This window comes from Rattus rattus, chromosome 4 (assembly GCF_011064425.1).
Source record: "Rattus rattus isolate New Zealand chromosome 4, Rrattus_CSIRO_v1, whole genome shotgun sequence".
Classification (NCBI taxonomy): Eukaryota; Metazoa; Chordata; class Mammalia; order Rodentia; family Muridae; genus Rattus; species Rattus rattus.
Window position 1 is genome coordinate 88,636,269 of NC_046157.1, and position 17,938 is coordinate 88,654,206.

The window sequence follows — 17,938 nt, forward strand, 5'->3', positions numbered from 1 at the left end:
AAGGGGTAGGGGTGGGCAGTGGTAAGCCAGGGCTGTGGCCACTGCCTTTTTATGTGGTTCTCCTCTCTGGCCCTTCCCTGTTCCTGCCCCAGGGGCTGCCCCAGATTTCGCAACGTGGTTTCCTAAGCTGTTCACAAACCTGGGGCAACAAGTCATGGGGTGAGTAACCCCAGGCACATTTCCACTTTCCTGGCGCTCAGCGTACCTGCCTGGCTCAGGCTTCTCTCGAGGTCAAGGCCAGATGCTGAACCTGGGCTGGTCCCTGTTGTACTTGGTTGCACCAGAGACCATTAAAGTCTGGAGTGACCTCCTCCCACAATTAGCTGGGTCCCAGTAACCCAGCACTTCTGTCAGTCTGGTCCTCCCCACCCCCCAGGTCTTGCTAAATCAGTGGTTCTCAACCAGTGGGTCGAGACACATTTGGGGTTGCGCACTGTATATCCTGTGCACCTTACCATTCATAACAGTAGCTAAGTTACAGCAGTGAAGTAGCAGCAAAAGCAGGGCACGAGGAACTGCATGGAAGGGGCGGGTTTAGGAAGGCGGAGACCACTGTGCTGAACAGTTCTCAACTCCTGCCCTCAAGCAGGCCTCCTGACTCTGCCTTCCCAGTTGCTGGGCATTACCAAGGCCTGCCTATGCATTTATAGTCCAAGCCTTTTCTGTGAGGAGGACGGGGTGGGGCAGGTCCTCACTACAGTCCCAGCTATGTGGAGCAGGTTCTGAAGCGGGGAAGAATCCTGTTCTTTAGAGGATCTGGGAGGGTTTCTTAGGAGTGGGGTGGTTAAACTTTAGTTTTGAAGGCGGCCTAATAGTTCACCCTCCAGGAGGTGTGCTTGCTTTCTAGGGAAAAGAATGAGCGAACCTTACCTACCCTGTCACTCAGGGTGGCTGAATGACCACGGCAGACTTTGAGAGTCATGGAGTGCTCTTGGTTCTGCCTTGGACTTGTCCTGAACCTACAAGGTACAGTTCTAGTGGTGTAGTAGGCAACTAATGATTCACAAGGCTTGATATTTATAAAGTACAAATAGTGGCTTTGGAATACAGCTCAGTGAGGAAGTCCTTCCATAATCAGTAGCACAGGATTCATTCTAGATGCTGGAGGCAAGAGGATCAAGAGTTCAAGGTCAGCCTTAGCTATGTAGCAAGTTAGAGGCCAGCCTGGGCTACATGAGCCTGTTTCTTTTCTTTTTTAAATATTTACTTTATAAGTATGTGTCGGAGTGTCTTGCCTGTATGTATGTCTGTGCAGCCCGTACATGCTGATGCCTACAGAGGCCGGAAGAAGCCGTTGCATCCCCTGGAACTAGAATTGCAGGTGTTTGTGTGAGCCTCATGTAGGTGTTGGGAATCAAACACAAATCCTTTAGATGGGCAAACAGTGAGTCATCTCTCCAGCCCCACAGACTGTTTCTAGAAAGGCTGATTCTGGGCCATCATTGCCAACTCACAATTTTTTTTTTTGTTTGTTTGTTTTTGTTTTTTTTTTTAGATTTTTTTTTTATTTAATCTATATGAGTACACTGTAGCTGTCCTCAGACACACCAGAAGAGGGCATCAGATCCCATTACAGATGGTTGTGAGCCACCATGTGGTTGCTGGGAATTGAACTCAGGACCTGTGGAAGAGCAGTCAGAGCTCCCAACCACTGAGCCACTCTCTAGGCCCAACTCACAGGTTTTACAGTAACCATTAACCTCCTCTCTGCATTGTTCTCCCAACTTCCCTGAGTGCTGTCTGAGGGCCATCTTGTTTTCTGCCTGAGAGATTTGCCTCAACGATTGTTCCAGATCAATGCTCAGAGAGCTTTCTCCTCCTTGCTGCTAACTGCTCCCTGGGTACTTTGTGTGAAAGCAACCAATTTACGCTGATGACAGATGGACTTCCGGGGTCACTAAGTAACTCAGTGTTTGCTTCCTCTCTGAGCTGCCATGGGTGAGCCCTGGGCCCGAGTTTCTTCCTGCAAAGCACAGTGTTAACACAGGTGGCTGGCGTCCCCTGGGGTTGCTGAATCAATCTTGTTAGATCTTGCCAGCTCTCTCCCTTTGAAGGTTCTACAGATTTATACACCTGCTGGCTAGGTTGCACATTCCAAGAAGTGAATTGCCAATTCCCCTCTGTGATGGCTATTGGGCCGTCCTAGCTGAATTCCTGACCTTTGGAGATAGGGGCTATGTAGTCCTGGCCAGTCAAGAACTCAGAGATCCTCTGGCCTTTGCTTCCAAAGTGCTGGCTGGGTTTAGAGGGGTGATCACCAAGCCTAGCTGTTCTGTCTGTCTGCTTTCCTGTTTTATGAGACTGACTCTTCATAGCCTTGGCTGCCTTCAAAGTCCCCATGTAAGAAAGATGACTATCAACCCCAAGTCCTCCTTCCTCACCTCCTGAGCGCTGCAGTCGATGGCAGGTGGTCACAACCACACCTGATTTATGGGGTTCTAGGGATGTAATCCAGGACTCCATGTATGCTAGGCAAGTGCCCCCCCCCCCCGCCCCAGCTCCGGAGTGCTGGTTTGCCACACCCACTTGAGCACCAGTAGGTTTTTGTTTTCTGTAGCCCAGCCTGGTCTTGAACCTGCCGACCTGTGCTGTTTCAGCTCTGGAGTGATGATCTGGCTGGTGGCCACACCCACTTGACTAGGAACTTTTGAGTCTTGGATGGTAACTGGAATCCCATGTCCCTGATGCCTACTGTCACCACGCTGTCCTCTGTGACTGGGAGAGGAATGGCTGTGGGGGAACACTTTGAACCAACGTGGTGATGCCCAATCCAAGAACGAGTGTTCACGAAATCTTCCATGAAGGGGTTAAGGGGACAGTTTGCTCTGGTTTCCTGTAAAACACTCATTTTTCCTGGCCTCTTGGGGCACAGGGGTGGCTGGGAGTTAGAACAAACCTGGCTTGTCTTTTAGTTGTGATTTCGACATCTTTTCTGTGGAAGGCAGAAAGGGAGGGGAGAGGAGGAAGGGGGAGGAGGGAGGTGCAGGTTCGCCTCCAAAACTGGGGCCCAGCTTCTGAAACTGGGTGTCTAAGTGTTCCCCTTTGCCAGTTTTGGTTCTCCCTCGGCCCTACTCCAGACACTGTTTCTTGGTCTATTTAAAATACCTTAAAACTGCATCTTATTTATTTGTATTTAACACACTTTAAAAATTGCATCTTATTTCTATTTTTTATATATATACTCATGCATGTGTGGAGGTCAGACAACTTGTGGGTGTTCCCTCTCTCCTTCCACTGTGTCCCTGAGATGGAATTTAGGTTGCTAGGCTTGGCCGCAAACCCCGCCACTCCAACCGAGCTTTCTTCCCGGCCCCACTCTTCACTACTTCTTGGTTTACCGCTTGGCTTCTTTCCTGCTTACAGGATTTTTCTTTGTTCTCACAGACTTGTTTATCTTGGTGGGTGGAGGTCTGTGACTGACAGGGCTGGCTGATTACAAAGGAGCCAACGCTGTGGTGGAGGAAGAAAGATCAATTCTCAACATGAGGGTTAATATTCATCCTTGCTTCTGGGCTGGCTGGGAATGTGGCAAGGGTCTAGACCTTGTCCGGAAGTCACCAGACTGCAGGGCTAGGTGCTGGGAGGTAACCAGGAAGCCAGGAGTTGTCCAGGGCCCGCTGGGAGGGAGGGAGAGAGAAAGAAGAGAGATGGGGAATTCCTGAGCTCAGCGACTCTCCTCTAGGGGAACAAGAACTTGTGTCTAGAACTTGGGGCGTGTGTGTGTGTGTGTGTGTGTGTGTGTGTCTAGAACTTGGGGCGGGTGTGTGTGTGTGTGTGTGTGTGTGTGTGTGTGTGTGTGTGTGTTGTGTGTTGGCCTGCTGAGCCAGCAAGGCAGGGAGCTTGTGAGGGGATTTCCAGCAAGTGGGAGCCCTGTGTCCAGTGTTCTGGTTTCAAGACTGTTATAGTGCTTTTACATGCATCTATTCAAGGTATTTGGCTAGAAAAAATTACACCTGCACACACAAACAAGGAAAAGGTAGTCATCCCAGGCAGGGTGGTGCATGCCCGTCATTCCAACGCTCAAGCTGAAGAGGGAAGATTGTCATTTGAGACCAACCTGGGGTACATATCAAGACCTGGTCAGTGGTTCAAATGTAGCACCCATGTATAAAGTTAGTGATGTGGGCATTTTAGCATCCACTGATGATCCAGCAGAGGTAGGGATTCCCTGGGCCCTGGGCAAGCTGGCTTGCTGGACTAGAGGGAGCCAGTGTGAGTCACCTTGGTAAGCAAAGGGAAGTACAAAGTGAGTACGTCACTGTACGTTAACTTTGGGTACACACACAGACACACACACACTGGAGAGTAGTGCAAGGAGGTGGTACACGCCTGGCACTCTTCTTGAGAGACTGAGGCAGGAGGATTGCTAGGAGTTCCAGGCCAGCCTGGGCTTCATAGTGAGACCTTGTCTCACAATTCCAAACGAGCTAGGTGTGGTGGAGCAGGCCTGATATGGCAGTACCTGGGAGAATCAGGAATTCAAGGTCAGCCTTGGGTACTGAGAGTATAAGGGCAGCCTGAGGTACAAAAAGGCCTAAGCATATTAAAAAAAGGTAAAATAAAATGCTCTTTGAACAAACCAGTCTTTAAAACATGAGAGAAATGCCTGGTGTCACGGTGCACCCATTCAGAGAGGCAGTGGAAGGCAAACTTCTGTGAGTTCCAGGCCAGCCTGATCTACATAGCCAGACCCTTCTATCAGTGAGGTGCCCTGGCTTCAGAGAGGAAGGGGTGGGCACTGAGTTCTGATTGGCAGATTCTACTCTGCGCACCCCTCAGCACTTCCTCCACAGGATTCCCGCCATACTTAATACCTCAGGCTCCCATCTTCCGCTTCCCCACTTCGTGGACAGGTCTGTGCTGCACTGCACCGCTTTCCTGGAACCCCTGTCCATCTTGTACCCTCCTCCCCGGTAACTCATTAACACCCAGGGACCTTGACCCTGTACAGTCCACATGCCCGTGACATCAGCTTCTTCCCTGAGCCCTGTGTGGATGCTTGCTGCACCCAGTTAGTTGACAGAGAAGGGGGAGGGCGAGGGTAGAGTCCAGCCTCAGCCCGATCCCCAGAGAACGTGAAATGCACCAGACAAACAGAACACTCAGGTAGGTGTCTCTCGTACACCTCACTTCTCTGTCCCTTTTTCCCTCCTCTTGCTCTCCCGGTTTTTCTTTTTTTTTTTTTTTTTTGAGAAAACTCTCACTGACCCTGAGCCTGGGAGGCGAGGTGTGAAGGCTATGCAGGTCATTCCCCTGCCCTCTACTCTAGCTCACCTCTTCCCACTCGTGAGTCCTGTGAGGACATTAGGCCCACAACCCTTAACCCTCACCCTCGGGGCCCCTTTGCTGCCTTTGGAGGGGGAGGCTTATCACCACCTACTTCAGCGTGTGCATTGCACAGGGAGGGCTGGAGTCTCCTCTTGACGGGGCCCTGGAACAGCCTCATGAGTCTGATTTTGAGACTTTGCCTGCTGCTGCCCCAGCCAGGCCTGGCCCTGCCTCCCACCTTCTTCATGTAGCCTCCCTAGCCTGTGGTGCTTCTGCTGGCTGGGCTATCTGTGAATCTGGGCTGCAGCTGGTTTCTTTTCCTTACAGTGGAAGCCTTCACTTGGGCCTCTCTCCCCCACTCCTCCCCACCATTATGTCTCTGCACTTACTCTGTAAAAGAATTCTTGGGTATCCTCAGGGGAGGGCAGAAAGGAGAGCCATCTTGAAAAGCTCATTCAAAGGGGGAAGGGGGTCTCTAAGAGGCTCAGGCCGAGGATGCTGCTGGGTCCTCATGACCATGTCTGTCCATTTCCACATAGACAGGACCTCACTCGCTAGCCCAGCTAGCCTCAAACCCTAGTTAACTCTCCTGCCTCAGCTTTCTGAATGTTAGAGTTACGGGCTTGAATTGTGCCGGGCACCCATTAGTTTTACTGGGTGGCCTCAAGTACTTGGTGTTCATTAACCCACCCTGATTGTATGTCTGTAGATATGAGTCACAGGTCAGCCTTGCCGGCTGTTCCTCAGGTGTCACCTCAAGGGCCTGGGCCGCATGAAGTAGGCCAGGCTGGCTGGGTGGCCAGCACTAGGGATCTGTCTCCTCCACCTCCCCAGCACCAGGATTACCATCATGTACAGATCTTAATGGAGGCTTTAGGACTGCGCTCCAGTCCTGGTACAAACATGGGAAGCACTTTACCATTCCCGCAGCCCAGTGGCACCCTCTTCAGGAGGCATGGGCCCATCACCGCCTTTCCTTTGGCCTCCCAGACTTCTATGGCCGGGTCTGGTGACTTGAAAGATCCGTAAGGGTTGGGGTGGGAGTGCGGACTTGGTCATGCTGTCCCCAGCAGCACAGGGCTCAGCACAGCTTCAGCTCAGCAGGCGGTCCTCCCCTCACTGAGAATTCTGCTTTCTCTTTATTTGTTTACTGATCAAAGTTTTATGAAGCCCAGGCTCTCCAGAGCCACCATGTGGACTGGAATTCAGGGTTCAAGATTATAAATGCAGACTGCCTTAGACACTCAGAACGCTCAAAGTCAGGAGACGTAAGAAATAAAAAGAGACTGGTCCTTATTGTACAAGAGGCTGAAGGGTACCCCGGCGAGGAGAGGGCGGTGGTGCTGGGAGAAGGGCATCTTTTCTGAAAAGCTCCCTGGGAATCCATGCCCTGGTGCCCTGTGAGCAGCTTCCTCTCGGACTCCCTGCACACTTGGGGACAAGTGTAGCGGAGCGAGGTGCAGAAGGTCTGAAGGTGGATCTCTGAACACGGGGAAGTCACAACAGCTCCCGGCCACTGGCTGTCTTGTTAACTTTGGACAGGCCTTCCCGGAACCCAGAGTCTGTCATCCTGGGAGAGGGTACACAGCAGAAGCAAGGTCTAGCCCCTGCGTGTGAGCAGACCCTGTCCAGGAGCCGCTTTGGCCCCACCCACTCCCATTCCATCCTTCCCCTCCCCACCCCTGAGCCTAGCAGGTGGGTGGTACATAGTCTTGTCCTCCAGAGCTGTTTGGTCCTGACCCAGCTTGCCTCTGAGGCTCCACAGACTTGGATGCCACGGCCCATCCTCCCCTGCCAACACTCTAATCCTGTCCTTACGGTGACTCCAAACCTGCCCACCCTCCGAGCTGCCCACCAATCCACATCCCTGTAGGTCACCTAGATCCTAACCCTCATCCTCGGCAGCCCACCTCAGAGCCAGCCCTGTCCCACTCCTAGGCATCTCCAAGCACCACTTGGAGCAGCATTAGAGCCACCCATACCCTCCCTACCTTTTTAGTCCCTTTTGGCTCCGCCACCCACAATCCTGCCCTATGGCCCTGTGGAGTGCTCTGGGGCAGCTCCTAAGATGCTTGGCCCCGCCACGCCCCGCGGCTTTTCTCACACTTGCTCCATCTGTACGTCCTCCTCATCCTCCTGCTGTGGCAGCTGCAGGTATGGGTTGTCCCCGGCCGGCTGGAACTTGTAGCCGGTGAGCACGAAGAAGGCCAGGGTGGAACTCTCCACCAAGAGCTGGGGGCCGGAGCACGGGCTTAGGCGGGGCTTCCTGGTCAACCACGCTCCTGACCACCCACACCCTCCTGGGGACTCCCCTACTGGGGTCCCCACCTCAATTACCTGGTACAGCCACTGCCACTGGAAGGGCACCGCCACTCGAAGCAGAATGGCGATGATGCGCGTAAAGTAGATATAGCAGATGACCTGGGGGCATGGGGTTGGCAGGGGGAAAAGGGACAGGGATGGGGCACAAGGACAGAGGGCAGGTCAAGGCTGGGGCTCAGGGACAGAGGCCAGCAGGGAGGGACTCGGGCGGTGGGAAGGCAGGACTCCTACCATGACGTAGTAATGTCGGAACAGCTTCAGCTTGGCCAGGTTCACTGCCACTGTGGGTGGGCACAGAGTGGGATAAGGTGGGGGAGGCCGTGGAGAAGGGGACAGGACCTGGGAGTTGTTCCAGGGCAAGAGGATGCAGTTGCAAGAGCAGTGTGTGTGCGGGTGACTGGACAACTGAGGGACAGGGGATGAGCTCAGCCAGGTCAACAGTGGAGCCCGGCACCAGTGTCAAGAGAAAGCAGGGCTGGGACAGAGACCAGGAGGGGTCCTCACCCTTCCCGTCAGTGCCAGACGCGTCCTGTAGATGCCGGATGGACCTGGAAGGGGTGGAGGAATATGGGAACTAATTAGTATTGACCCCGTCCAGTGTACAGGAGTCTTCTGTTGGGGGAGGGGAGGGGTCTTGGTGGGGCTGGCAGGCAGGTCCCCAGCCAGGTGAGGGTGCAGGGCCTCAGGTGGGTTGAGGGGCGGGTTCCCGTCCTCACCAGACCACTGGGAAGAGGATGGCACCACAGCAGATGAGATCCACCAGGAACAAGATCTCCTTCCAGAGTCCGTAGTCGCTGGCGCCCTCCTCACGGGACTCGATGACAATGTATGCTACATTAGCCAGGACCTGTGGGGATGGTGGGGTGCCAGGTGGTGTCATCCCCACACCAGACTTCCCTTCCTGTAGCCCACCTGAGCATGCCAGCCTATAGCAGTTCCTAGCATTCCTCTCTCAATCTCTCCCTACATGTCTCCAGAGCCTCCCTTCCTGTATCCTCCTAGACCCCCACTGGAAACCCCGCCCCATACCTGCAGGGGAATCACGATCCCAAAAATCTTCTTCTCCTTGTCCGACAGCATATACTTCACAAAGGCCCAGCCCGAGCCGATCAGGGCAATGGTGATGAAGAGAAGGGCGCCCTTCAGCCTGGGAGACCGGGGGTGGGTGGTCTGACGATGGGTTGATGTGGTGGACACCCAGCCCTTTCTGCCTGCCTCCCCACCTGTGTGCAGAGCAGGGTGACTCACAGGTGAGTGATGTAATGCATGACGGCGAGGCCTTCGATGGGGTGGCCCTGGCTGTTGATGAAGTAGTAGTTGATCTGGAGGCCAGCAGACATATGAGCAGTCGGAGGGGAGGATGGGGGGAGGGAGTTAGTCAGAGGGGAGGATGGGGGAGGCAGTTAGTCAGGGAGGAGGATGGGGGAGGCAGTTAGGAACACAGGGAATAATTATGGAACAAGTAGGTGACTGTGGGTAGGGTGAGATGAAGGTGACAGTCACCGTGGGTTCCCTCCACCCAAGAGACAAGTTAGGTGGTGGGGATGGTCAGACATTAGGGTGGACAGTCAGCGCTGGCTGGGCAGCGAGAGCTGGGCTGAGTGGAAGAGAGATGAAGCAGACAAGGCTCACAGGCAGACAGAGGTCCCATCCCACCCTTGTGTCGTCACCGGGCCCTGTGTGCTCACGCTGTGGAAGAGTAGGGAGACACTCTTCGTGAATGCCAGGGCTGCCATGAGCCAGTGGATCTTAAAGACACTGTACCTGCCAGAGGGAGAATGGGGTGGAGAGCATTCACTGAGGACAACATGGGAGGCTCTCAGAAAAATGAGAAGGGAGGGCAGGGTGGAGAGGGGCTTTACGTGTTCTTGCAGAGCACGGACACCCAGAAGATGCCGGCGGCCAGGAAGCAGGCAGACATGATTAGATAGAGTTTGAAGAGGGGGATTTCAGCTGCTGACAGGAAGCCTTCTGGATTCTTCTCTCTGATCATTACCTATAAGAGAAGGGGGATGATAACGCAGATGGGTGGCCTTGCCCCTGAGCTCTAGCTTTGGGTTTCAGAAAGTTCTAGTCTCTAGCTCTTCTACTTTCTAGCTAGAGCCTCAGTTGGTCCCATCTCTCAAATGAGTACACAGTCTTACACTGGAAGCCAGAGGAATGGCACTGGGACCCTAGAAGAACCAACACCCAAGGACGACCCAGTCTCTGTAAAGAGTAAGCAAGTATTTGCATAGCGTCTCCCGCATTTCCAGAAGGCTCATAACATCTAAACAGTGCACACCAGGGATACAGAGGTGTTTCACGATGCTGACACCAGGGGACACCAGGAGAAAAGTGACCCACGGTGATTCAATACCATGTACCCATGTTGTGACTGGACCATTCAGCCTCAGGTGGCACCTTGAGACATATATCTGCCCTCTGACCTGTACACGCACCGCGCAAACACACATTCAAAGTGAGTGTAAAGCAAGCGTCTAGGCTGCTCTGACATCTGACAACACATGGGGCTGTGGCGGCAGCTCAGGTGCTAACGCGCTTGCCTTGCAAGTATGGGGGGCAGAGTTCAGATCCCCAGAACCCAGGTAAAAAAAGCCAGGCATGGTGGCATTTGCTTGAAATCTCAACATGAAAGCAGAGACAGGAGGATTCCTCCCCTTGCTAGCTAGCCTGGCAGAATCTGTGAACTTCAAGGCAGCCAGAGACCCTGTTGCAAAAAGCAAGGTGAACTGGGTGTGGCATCACGCTCCTTTAATCCCAGCACTCTGGGGGGTAGAGGCAGGTGGAGCTCTGTGAGTGCAAGGTCAACCTGGCCCACAGAGAGAGCTCTGGGCCAGACTGGGCTACAAAGTGAGGCCCTGTCTCAAACCAAACCAAACTAAAACAAACAAAAACCAGTATGAAGATGGACAGGTTTTCCACCCTGAGGAAAACCACCTGGATAGCTAATTTCTATATGTTCATAATACTTCCAATCGGAGGAGGGCAATGAAGGACTTTAAGAAGTTCATCCAGGGGGTTGGGGATTTAGCTCAGTGGTAGAGCGCTTGCCTAGCAAGCACAAGGCCCTGGGTTCAGTCCCCAGCTCCAGGAAAAAAAAAAAAAGAAAAAAGAAGTTCATCCAAGGGCTGGCAAGATGGCTCCATGGGTAAAGAAGCTTGCTGCCAAACATGACCACTTGAGTTTGATCCCTGGGACCCACACCGCGGAAGAGGCAACCTCCACATGTGCTGTGATGGCTCCTCCCTTCCCCCCACATAAGGAAAGTGTGCCTAGAACGCAAAAGCACAGAATGAAAACAAAGCAGCCAGCTGCGTGGCTACACTTGTCCCCACACTCACAGTGAGGTCGAACGGCTGCTCCTGGCCTGGTATTGCGTTGTAACAGTTGTGGAAGTTGAGGCTGTACTGGCCTTCCTCAGCCCTGGAGCCGATCACAATGTGGAACTGGTCATGGGGAGAGGGGGCGTCAGTCTGGAGGGTTCCTGAGCCGCGATCTGGTTCGGGGGAGGTGGGGACATGAGGACAGACACTCACGCTGAAGTTGTAGGAGTCATTGAGGTGGCCCAGTCCCAACACCAGCTCCTTCTCCTTCCCACTGGGCCCCCGTGTGGGTGGCTGGCTTTGTGGCTGGCCATCAGATGAGTGCCTGTGTCCCGCTGGGAGAGCTTTATCCCCGGAAACCTGGGGCACCATAAGCTTTGCCTGATCTTCCTTGACTGCAGACATCTTTGCCGGAGATGGGTGAATGACTGTCAAAAGACAAATGGGCAGAAAATTTGGTGGGTGCCCAGGACAGCTCTGGTGGATGCCAGGCAGGAAGAGCTGCAGTGGGCAGGTGAGCTTCCTGGAGACGGCCCCTGTCTGACATGGCTGAGATGGGTGGGCTCTGGTGAGGCACAGCCCGACGCTTCATCCCAGGACTGCTACTGGTGTGCTTCTCGGCCTATCATTGCCACCCTCCTCACTCACGCGCCTTGGTGTGAGTGGACACCGGGACACCCTCACTGCCTGTAGCCTGGTGTGATTACTTCTGGGTGACAGCCCACCCTACTGGGTAAATTTCCTGTAGATCAACAGGAAGAGCAACTTTCGTGAATTAGTGCTGTCTAGATGAATAGAGACTTTATAGAGAATTCCTGATTTGATTCAAATGAGTTTAGGAAGAAAGTTTAAGGAGACACAGCTTTAGTCGTTTTATTAGAAAGGGATATAAAGTTAGAAGAATTAAGAGTAGAATGTACCCCTTCCCCCAGGAGAAGGCTGCATAACGAGGATTTCATGATTACACTAAAAAGAGAAATCGGCTTGGGGCAGATCTGTGATCAAGGAGAACATTCATTCTAGGCCAGGTCCAAGGATGAGGCCACGGGTGTGCACCATGATAAAGTGAGGCCGTGGGAAACTGTTGCTTTGAACTTACAATGAGCTTACGGAATGAAACACTGCTTTGAGCTCACTACATCCTTCTGTCACTGCCCTTTTGTGTAACACTATCTGAGGTAATCCTTTCCACTTAGAGAGATGTATGGCTAAAAAGCTATAACAAACTGAAAGCAAGAATAAAGTAGTCCTTTCCTGCTTCATCCAGTGTTTGTCTGTGTGCCTATCTTCTTCTTTTCCCTTTTCTCTGACTCTTGAGAGTTAACTAACTTTGAGCCTCTGGCCTGGTCAGCAAGAGGCTGTGAGCCCAGGTACAGAGTACAGAGCCCAAGTAGCTAAGTTTCTTAATTCCCTACTGCTATCAGCAGGAGTTAACCTGCCAGAAGTCGTCTGCACTGGCCCTAACCACTGATGCCCACCCTTGCTGCCTGCCTTGGTTTCATTTGCCCAGTAGTGTTAAAGCTGGCCTTTGGCACAGCTCTGTGGGCCGCCTGGACTTACCATGGTTGTCCTTGGGGGTGCCTGTTGGGTCTGGCTTCGGGGGACCTGACTGGGAGGGAGCTTCAGGGAGGAGGCCAGGGGAGATGAACAACTTCTGTTCCCCATATTTTCGGACTTGGACCCTAGGGTGAGGGGAGGAATCGGGAAGGGGGAGGGTCAAGTGTACGGTCAGGTAGAGAACGTGTATGGATGTCTTATGGGGTTGGTACATCTCTCTGAGCCGCTGGTCACCAATCTCAGCACCTGGCCATTGCCTGTCACAGTAGCTGACACACCCATGCTACCTGTAATAGCAACTATCAGTTCACTGGGATGGGCCATTTAAGCACAAAATTAAAAGACCACATGGCCTGGTCTATAGGGAGAAGGCCTGTGAGTCAGGACTCCTGCCAAGTTCAATGTCAGCCTGGGCTATAGAGTGCACTCAAGGTCCAAACTGGTAAAAAGTACTGAGTTACTGTCTTAAAAGTACAAAGAGGACTGGGGTTTCTCAGGGGTGGAGCCTCTACCTTGAATCCCCAAGTGAGGAGCTGGGAGTGTGGCTCAGGGATGGGGATTCCCTGCTCGCCCCCTCCACCCCCCCTTCCCCCAGTGATGTGGTTGGAGTGTAGTACTTGCCTACAATTTGTAAGGCAGTGAGCTCAATTTCCAGCAGCATGCATGTACACACACACACACAACACACACAACACACACACACATACACACACACACACAACACACACAACACACACACACAACACACACAACACACACACACACACACACACACACACCCACACACACACACACCACTACACACACATACACACACACACACACACACACATCCACCACACACACACACACACACACACACACACATACACACACACACACACACACACACACACACACACACACACACACACACACACACACACATACACACACACACACACACACACACACACACACACACACATACACACACACACACATACACACACATACACCCCCCACACACACACACATACCACACACACGAGACAAACCCAGGATGTACCATGCAGTAAGTGACTGGCTTCCTCCCTAGGGCTTTGGGTGTCCCCCGCCCCACCCCAACTCACTGCAGGTCCTTGATATTGATGAGGAACAGGACCAGGAAGTTGCTGCTGTTTCTCTCCAGAGGGCATTCATGGGAATTCCGGCTCTGGGGAGTGGACAGAGGGGGCCTGGGTTACAACCGCCCATGGGTTTAGCCTTGTTCAGTGTGCTTCCCTGTCTACCCCATGGCCTCTCCCTGCCCCTCCTTGGCTGCAGTCCTAACATGGAGAAGACAGGGTCCCGAACACCACACCTGTTCTCCCTCGTCCCCTCTGATGTTCTCCACTCACCGAGTAGGAGCGAACACTGCCGGACCGAACTCGGCTCAAGCTGAATCCCACCTGACAGGAAAGAGAAAGAGAAAAGGCTCCCAAACTATCCTGTGCCCCAGAAGAAACATAGCCTAGTTCTCTGCTCTGCTTTGAGACAGGGACCAGTCAGGGATCCCTGTTGGTAAGGTAGTCACCATATTGCCCAGGCTGAGACTGTGTGTACAAACTTGCAGCCGTCTTTTACTGCCTCAGCATGTAGCAGTGCTACTGGCTCCGTTCACAGGAACTGAGCACCCACCGTGTGGTGTCTTCTCAGTGACCTGCCCCATCCTTGCCCACAATGCTCATGTGGGATGCACTTCTTTTTTTTTTTTTTTTTAAGATTTATTTATTTATTATATATAAGAACACTGTAGCTGTCTTCAGACACCAGAATAGGGCATTGGATCCCATTACAGAGGGTTGTGAGCCACCATGTGGTTGCTGGGAATTGAACTCAGGGCCTCTGGAAGAGCAGTTAGTGCTCTTAACCACTGAGCCATCTCTCCAGCCCGGGATGCACTTCTTGATGGGTTTTACTCACAGAAAACGTTGATGGTGCTGGACAGAACAGAGCACGCGTGCAACTTTAAAGGCTATGGGCTTGAGGAAGAAGGGGCTTGATATTGAGGATAACTACATGAGATCCTGTCTTAAATCAAACTGTCAGAATGAGGCTGCTTGCCAGGCCCAGGAGTGCATGCCTTTTAATCCCAGCACCCGGCTGGTGGATCTCTGTTCAAGGTCTCTGGTTTACACAGTGAGTTCCAAGATCCTGTCCTGAACATCACCTCCTGGCCAAAACAACAACAAACAAACAAACTAAAAACACAAGGCCACTACCCATGGGTCATTTATATCACAGCTCTTCACCCAAGGCTTAGGAGGAGGAGGAGGAGGAAGAGGAAAGACTGTAAGTCGGAGGCTGAGGAGGGCCAGTGGGAAACAGTGTCTTCTGAACACAGCAGATTGCTGCTTATGAACTCTCTGCAGCTGCAGTTGCCCACACAGGATAGAGCTAGTCCATACCGCAGCATGGGGCGAAGAGGGGTGCTCAGACCCAACACCTAGCTGAGGAGCTGAGGACAGCTGATGGATGCTGAGGGAGGGAGGGAGGGAGGGTTGTGGCCCCAGATGAAAACAAAGAGCACAGGCCTTGGATCCCAGCTCTTGGGGAAAAGGCTGGCAGATCTCCGAGTTTGTAGCCAGCCTGGTCTACACAGAGTTCCTGGCTATCTGGGGCTACATAGTGAGGCCATGTCTTTAAAAAAGAATAACATGAGGGGTTGGGGATTTAGCTCAGTGGTAGAGCGCTTGCCTAGGGAAGCGCCCTGGGTTCGGTCCCCAGCTCAAAAAAAAGAACCAAAAAAAAAAAAAAAAAAAAAAAAGAATAACATGAACTGGGAGGAGTTTGGGAAGGTAGGAATGGATTTTGGTGGAGTTAGGGGGAGAAGCAAGTATGATTAAAATGCAATATGTATATATATACATACACACACACACACACACACATATATACATATACATACTGGCGGCTAACTTCTGATCCTCCTGCCTCAGCCAGCCGGGACACTAAGATCTGTACCCCCAAACCCAGACTGCATGAGATACTGTGAAAGAGCCGGAGTTGGGGTCCATCTAAGGCAGTAGGAAAATTCCACCACAAACCTCCAAGCACAGGACCCCTCCCTTCCAGGAAGTAAAAAAAAAAAAAAAAAAAAAAAAAAAGCTAGTTTAGTTTCTGGAACTGCTGCAAGCCAAACTGTTAAACAAAGCCACCTGAGACTCCCCACGCCCCCCTTCCTTGGAAAGTCCCAAAATGGTACACTGAATCGGTTTGAAGGTTGCCTCTCTCCATCCGTAGTACATAGTTCCGTGCCTAGTTACCATTGTTCAAATTCTGCCCCAATTGTTTGAATTCTGCCCTGCTGGTTTGAAAAGTATATAATCCCATTAGAGTCTGCTCCCGAAGTGGGGCGACCTCAGCACATTAGAACAATAAAGTTCCTCTTGCTTTTGCATCCATCACTACCTCCGTGAGTCTCATTTAAGGGGTCTCAGAAGAGGTTCAATTTGGGCCTCACAGCCGTATTCATTCTTAAGTGACAGGTGGGGAAACTGAGGCTCAAGGAGGCTCTGGGACTTGCCACAGATCACACTGGTGAGGGACAGAGCTAGGATGGAATTTCAGAACTTGTGCACTGAGCCCTCCCATGAACCCCCTCACCTTTGGAAACTTGTCTTCTGTCTCCTGGAGGCTGAGTCGCAGTAAGCTCAGCTCTACTTCCAGGGAACCATTGGTGTAGAATCCAAAGCTGTTCAGTTGGATGTCAGCTCGCTTCTCCCCCTGCAGGAAACCAAAGCGGCAGTGGCAGTAAGGGCACTCTCTCCACCAAGTCCAGCCCCACTGCGTGTTTCTATACATTTGTATTCAGGACAGGAGCACGTGAGAAAGCATTCCTGGGTACTGTGTATTGGTGCTGGTAACATTTTCCTACTTCAGTCCCAGGCAGTTACAGGGTGGGTTTGAGTGTCCAGGGGGTGAAATTCTGGCAAACCCATGGCAGACCCCATATTGATGTGCACTGCCCTGAGGGTGGGCTTCACATGCTGGTGTGAACAGCTTCGACTTCCTGGAAAAGTTTTCGATTCTATCTGGGCTAAATTTTCAAATAGTCTTCCACCACTCCACGAAGTGAATTCCAGGAAGATCCTACCAGGTACCCCCTCCTCTCAGAAAGTCCTATGGTTGTTACCGAGGGTCCCCCTGAAATTAAATTCGCCAGGAGTCAGGGGTCCTGGGAGATGAAGCCCCGCCCCCCTAAACCAGGCCAACCCATTACCAGAACCCGGCGGGGGGACCCCAGGACGAGACCACTAGCAGCCTGCAGTGGGAGGTGCGGCTGCTCCATTCACCGGCGGAGCTAAGGGGGGAGAGACAGCGAGGCCAACCCTGCGGGGCTCACTGTGAGAGTCAGCCGGTGGATACGGCCTGAGCAGCCGCTCAGCATCAGCACCAGCAGCGACAAGTATTCCCATCGACACTGCGCTGGGCTCTCGCCGCTGAGCCCCCTCCTCTCGCTCACTGCCATCTCTGGGGCTGCGACTGCCCCCGAACACAGCCGCTGACGCCTTATAAAGCCCGCCCACTTTTCAGCCAATAGTCGTACGATGTAGTCAAGTTACCCAATTAGCAACTGAAATCCTTTTGATTGTCAGAATACCTCTCAAATGGGCGTGCTTATCTTTTTCAGCCCTACTTTCATGGCTCTCCAATCGCTAAACAGATTGTGCCGGATGTAGTTTGATGAACAGGACGACTAACCAATGATCCAGGAACTCATATCCGTCCCTTAAAGCGGAATTCCTTCAGCAACTCTTAACGGTCTAAGACTACATTACCCAGAATGTAGAGGGAGCAGATCCGTGCAACGAAGCATGCATAAACTACACTTCCCAGTACTCCCAAGGACGCACTTCCTCTCCCACCCCTCACTTCCCGGTACCTAGCTCCTGGCCAGAAGTTTTAGCAACCATAGGTGTCGGCGAACTTTCCTTGTTTCAACTTCGCTGGGCCACCGGGAAGCCTAAAATTCTTCACCCTATGCTGCCTTCTAATCCTAGGCTGAATGCCATTGTAGATCCCACCTGCACACTCGGCCCCAGGCTAAAAACCTCCTTGCAGCAGCTGAATCTCTACTTCAACCTGAAACACTGACTTCTCCCTGTTCTGAATCTAGGCTCCCTGACACCATTTTACACACTGGCTCCTCAATTCCTACTGAGCCCTCAGATTTGAAAGAGTCCTAATTGCTGGACCCCAACTGTAGTTTTCAACTCTTAATTAGATTGCCGGCCCTGGTACGAAGCTTCCCACCCCAGTCTGATAACCTTTTTCGCCACTGGGTCGCTGAGGCCTTCTCCAACCTCCTCCACCATCCCTCTACCCCACTTTACATCTCGAGCTTAGCCCACAAACCACCAGCAGGTGGGGACAAGGCCTATCAGAGTCTCAGTTCCAGCGCGGGACTCCAGGGCGTCTTTCCTTAGAAGTCTAGACCGCTC

At 52.4% G+C, this 17,938-nt stretch overlaps 1 protein-coding gene across 3 annotated transcripts; it reads right to left on the reverse strand.

Moving 5' to 3' along the window:
* Positions 1-6,384: 6,384 nt before the first annotated feature.
* On the reverse strand, positions 6,385-17,005 carry Gpr108 (G protein-coupled receptor 108). Of its 3 annotated transcripts, none has more exons than XM_032900811.1 (16): positions 16,840-17,005; positions 16,101-16,220; positions 13,853-13,903; positions 13,586-13,668; positions 12,477-12,598; positions 10,935-11,344; positions 9,453-9,586; positions 9,279-9,354; positions 8,839-8,912; positions 8,620-8,737; positions 8,307-8,437; positions 8,095-8,138; positions 7,822-7,871; positions 7,606-7,689; positions 7,373-7,500; positions 6,385-6,838 (listed from the first exon to the last, which is right to left on the reverse strand). In XM_032900811.1, exons 1-16 carry the CDS (start codon positions 16,963-16,965, stop codon positions 6,766-6,768), a joined length of 1,824 nt encoding a protein of 607 aa, XP_032756702.1. In that variant the 5' UTR covers positions 16,966-17,005; the 3' UTR covers positions 6,385-6,765. The 3 variants fall into 3 exon arrangements, with proteins under 3 accessions (XP_032756702.1, XP_032756701.1, XP_032756703.1); XM_032900810.1 differs by having other exon boundaries at positions 9,279-9,387; XM_032900812.1 differs by lacking the exon at positions 16,840-17,005 and adding an exon at positions 16,717-16,816 and having other exon boundaries at positions 9,279-9,387.
* Between the last annotated feature and the right edge of the window lie 933 nt (positions 17,006-17,938).

Bases quoted from the DNA above. Each gene is read 5' to 3' on its own strand.
- Gpr108 (XM_032900810.1), bottom strand. From the start codon at position 16,965: ATGGCAGTGAGCGAGAGGAGGGGGCTCAGCGGCGAGAGCCCAGCGCAG. The intron at 7,690-7,821 runs GTAGGAGTCCTG...CCATGCCCCCAG, and splicing joins TCCGACATTACTACGTCATG to GTCATCTGCTATATCTACTT. The intron at 7,501-7,605 runs GTAATTGAGGTG...TCCGGCCCCCAG, and splicing joins AGTGGCAGTGGCTGTACCAG to CTCTTGGTGGAGAGTTCCAC.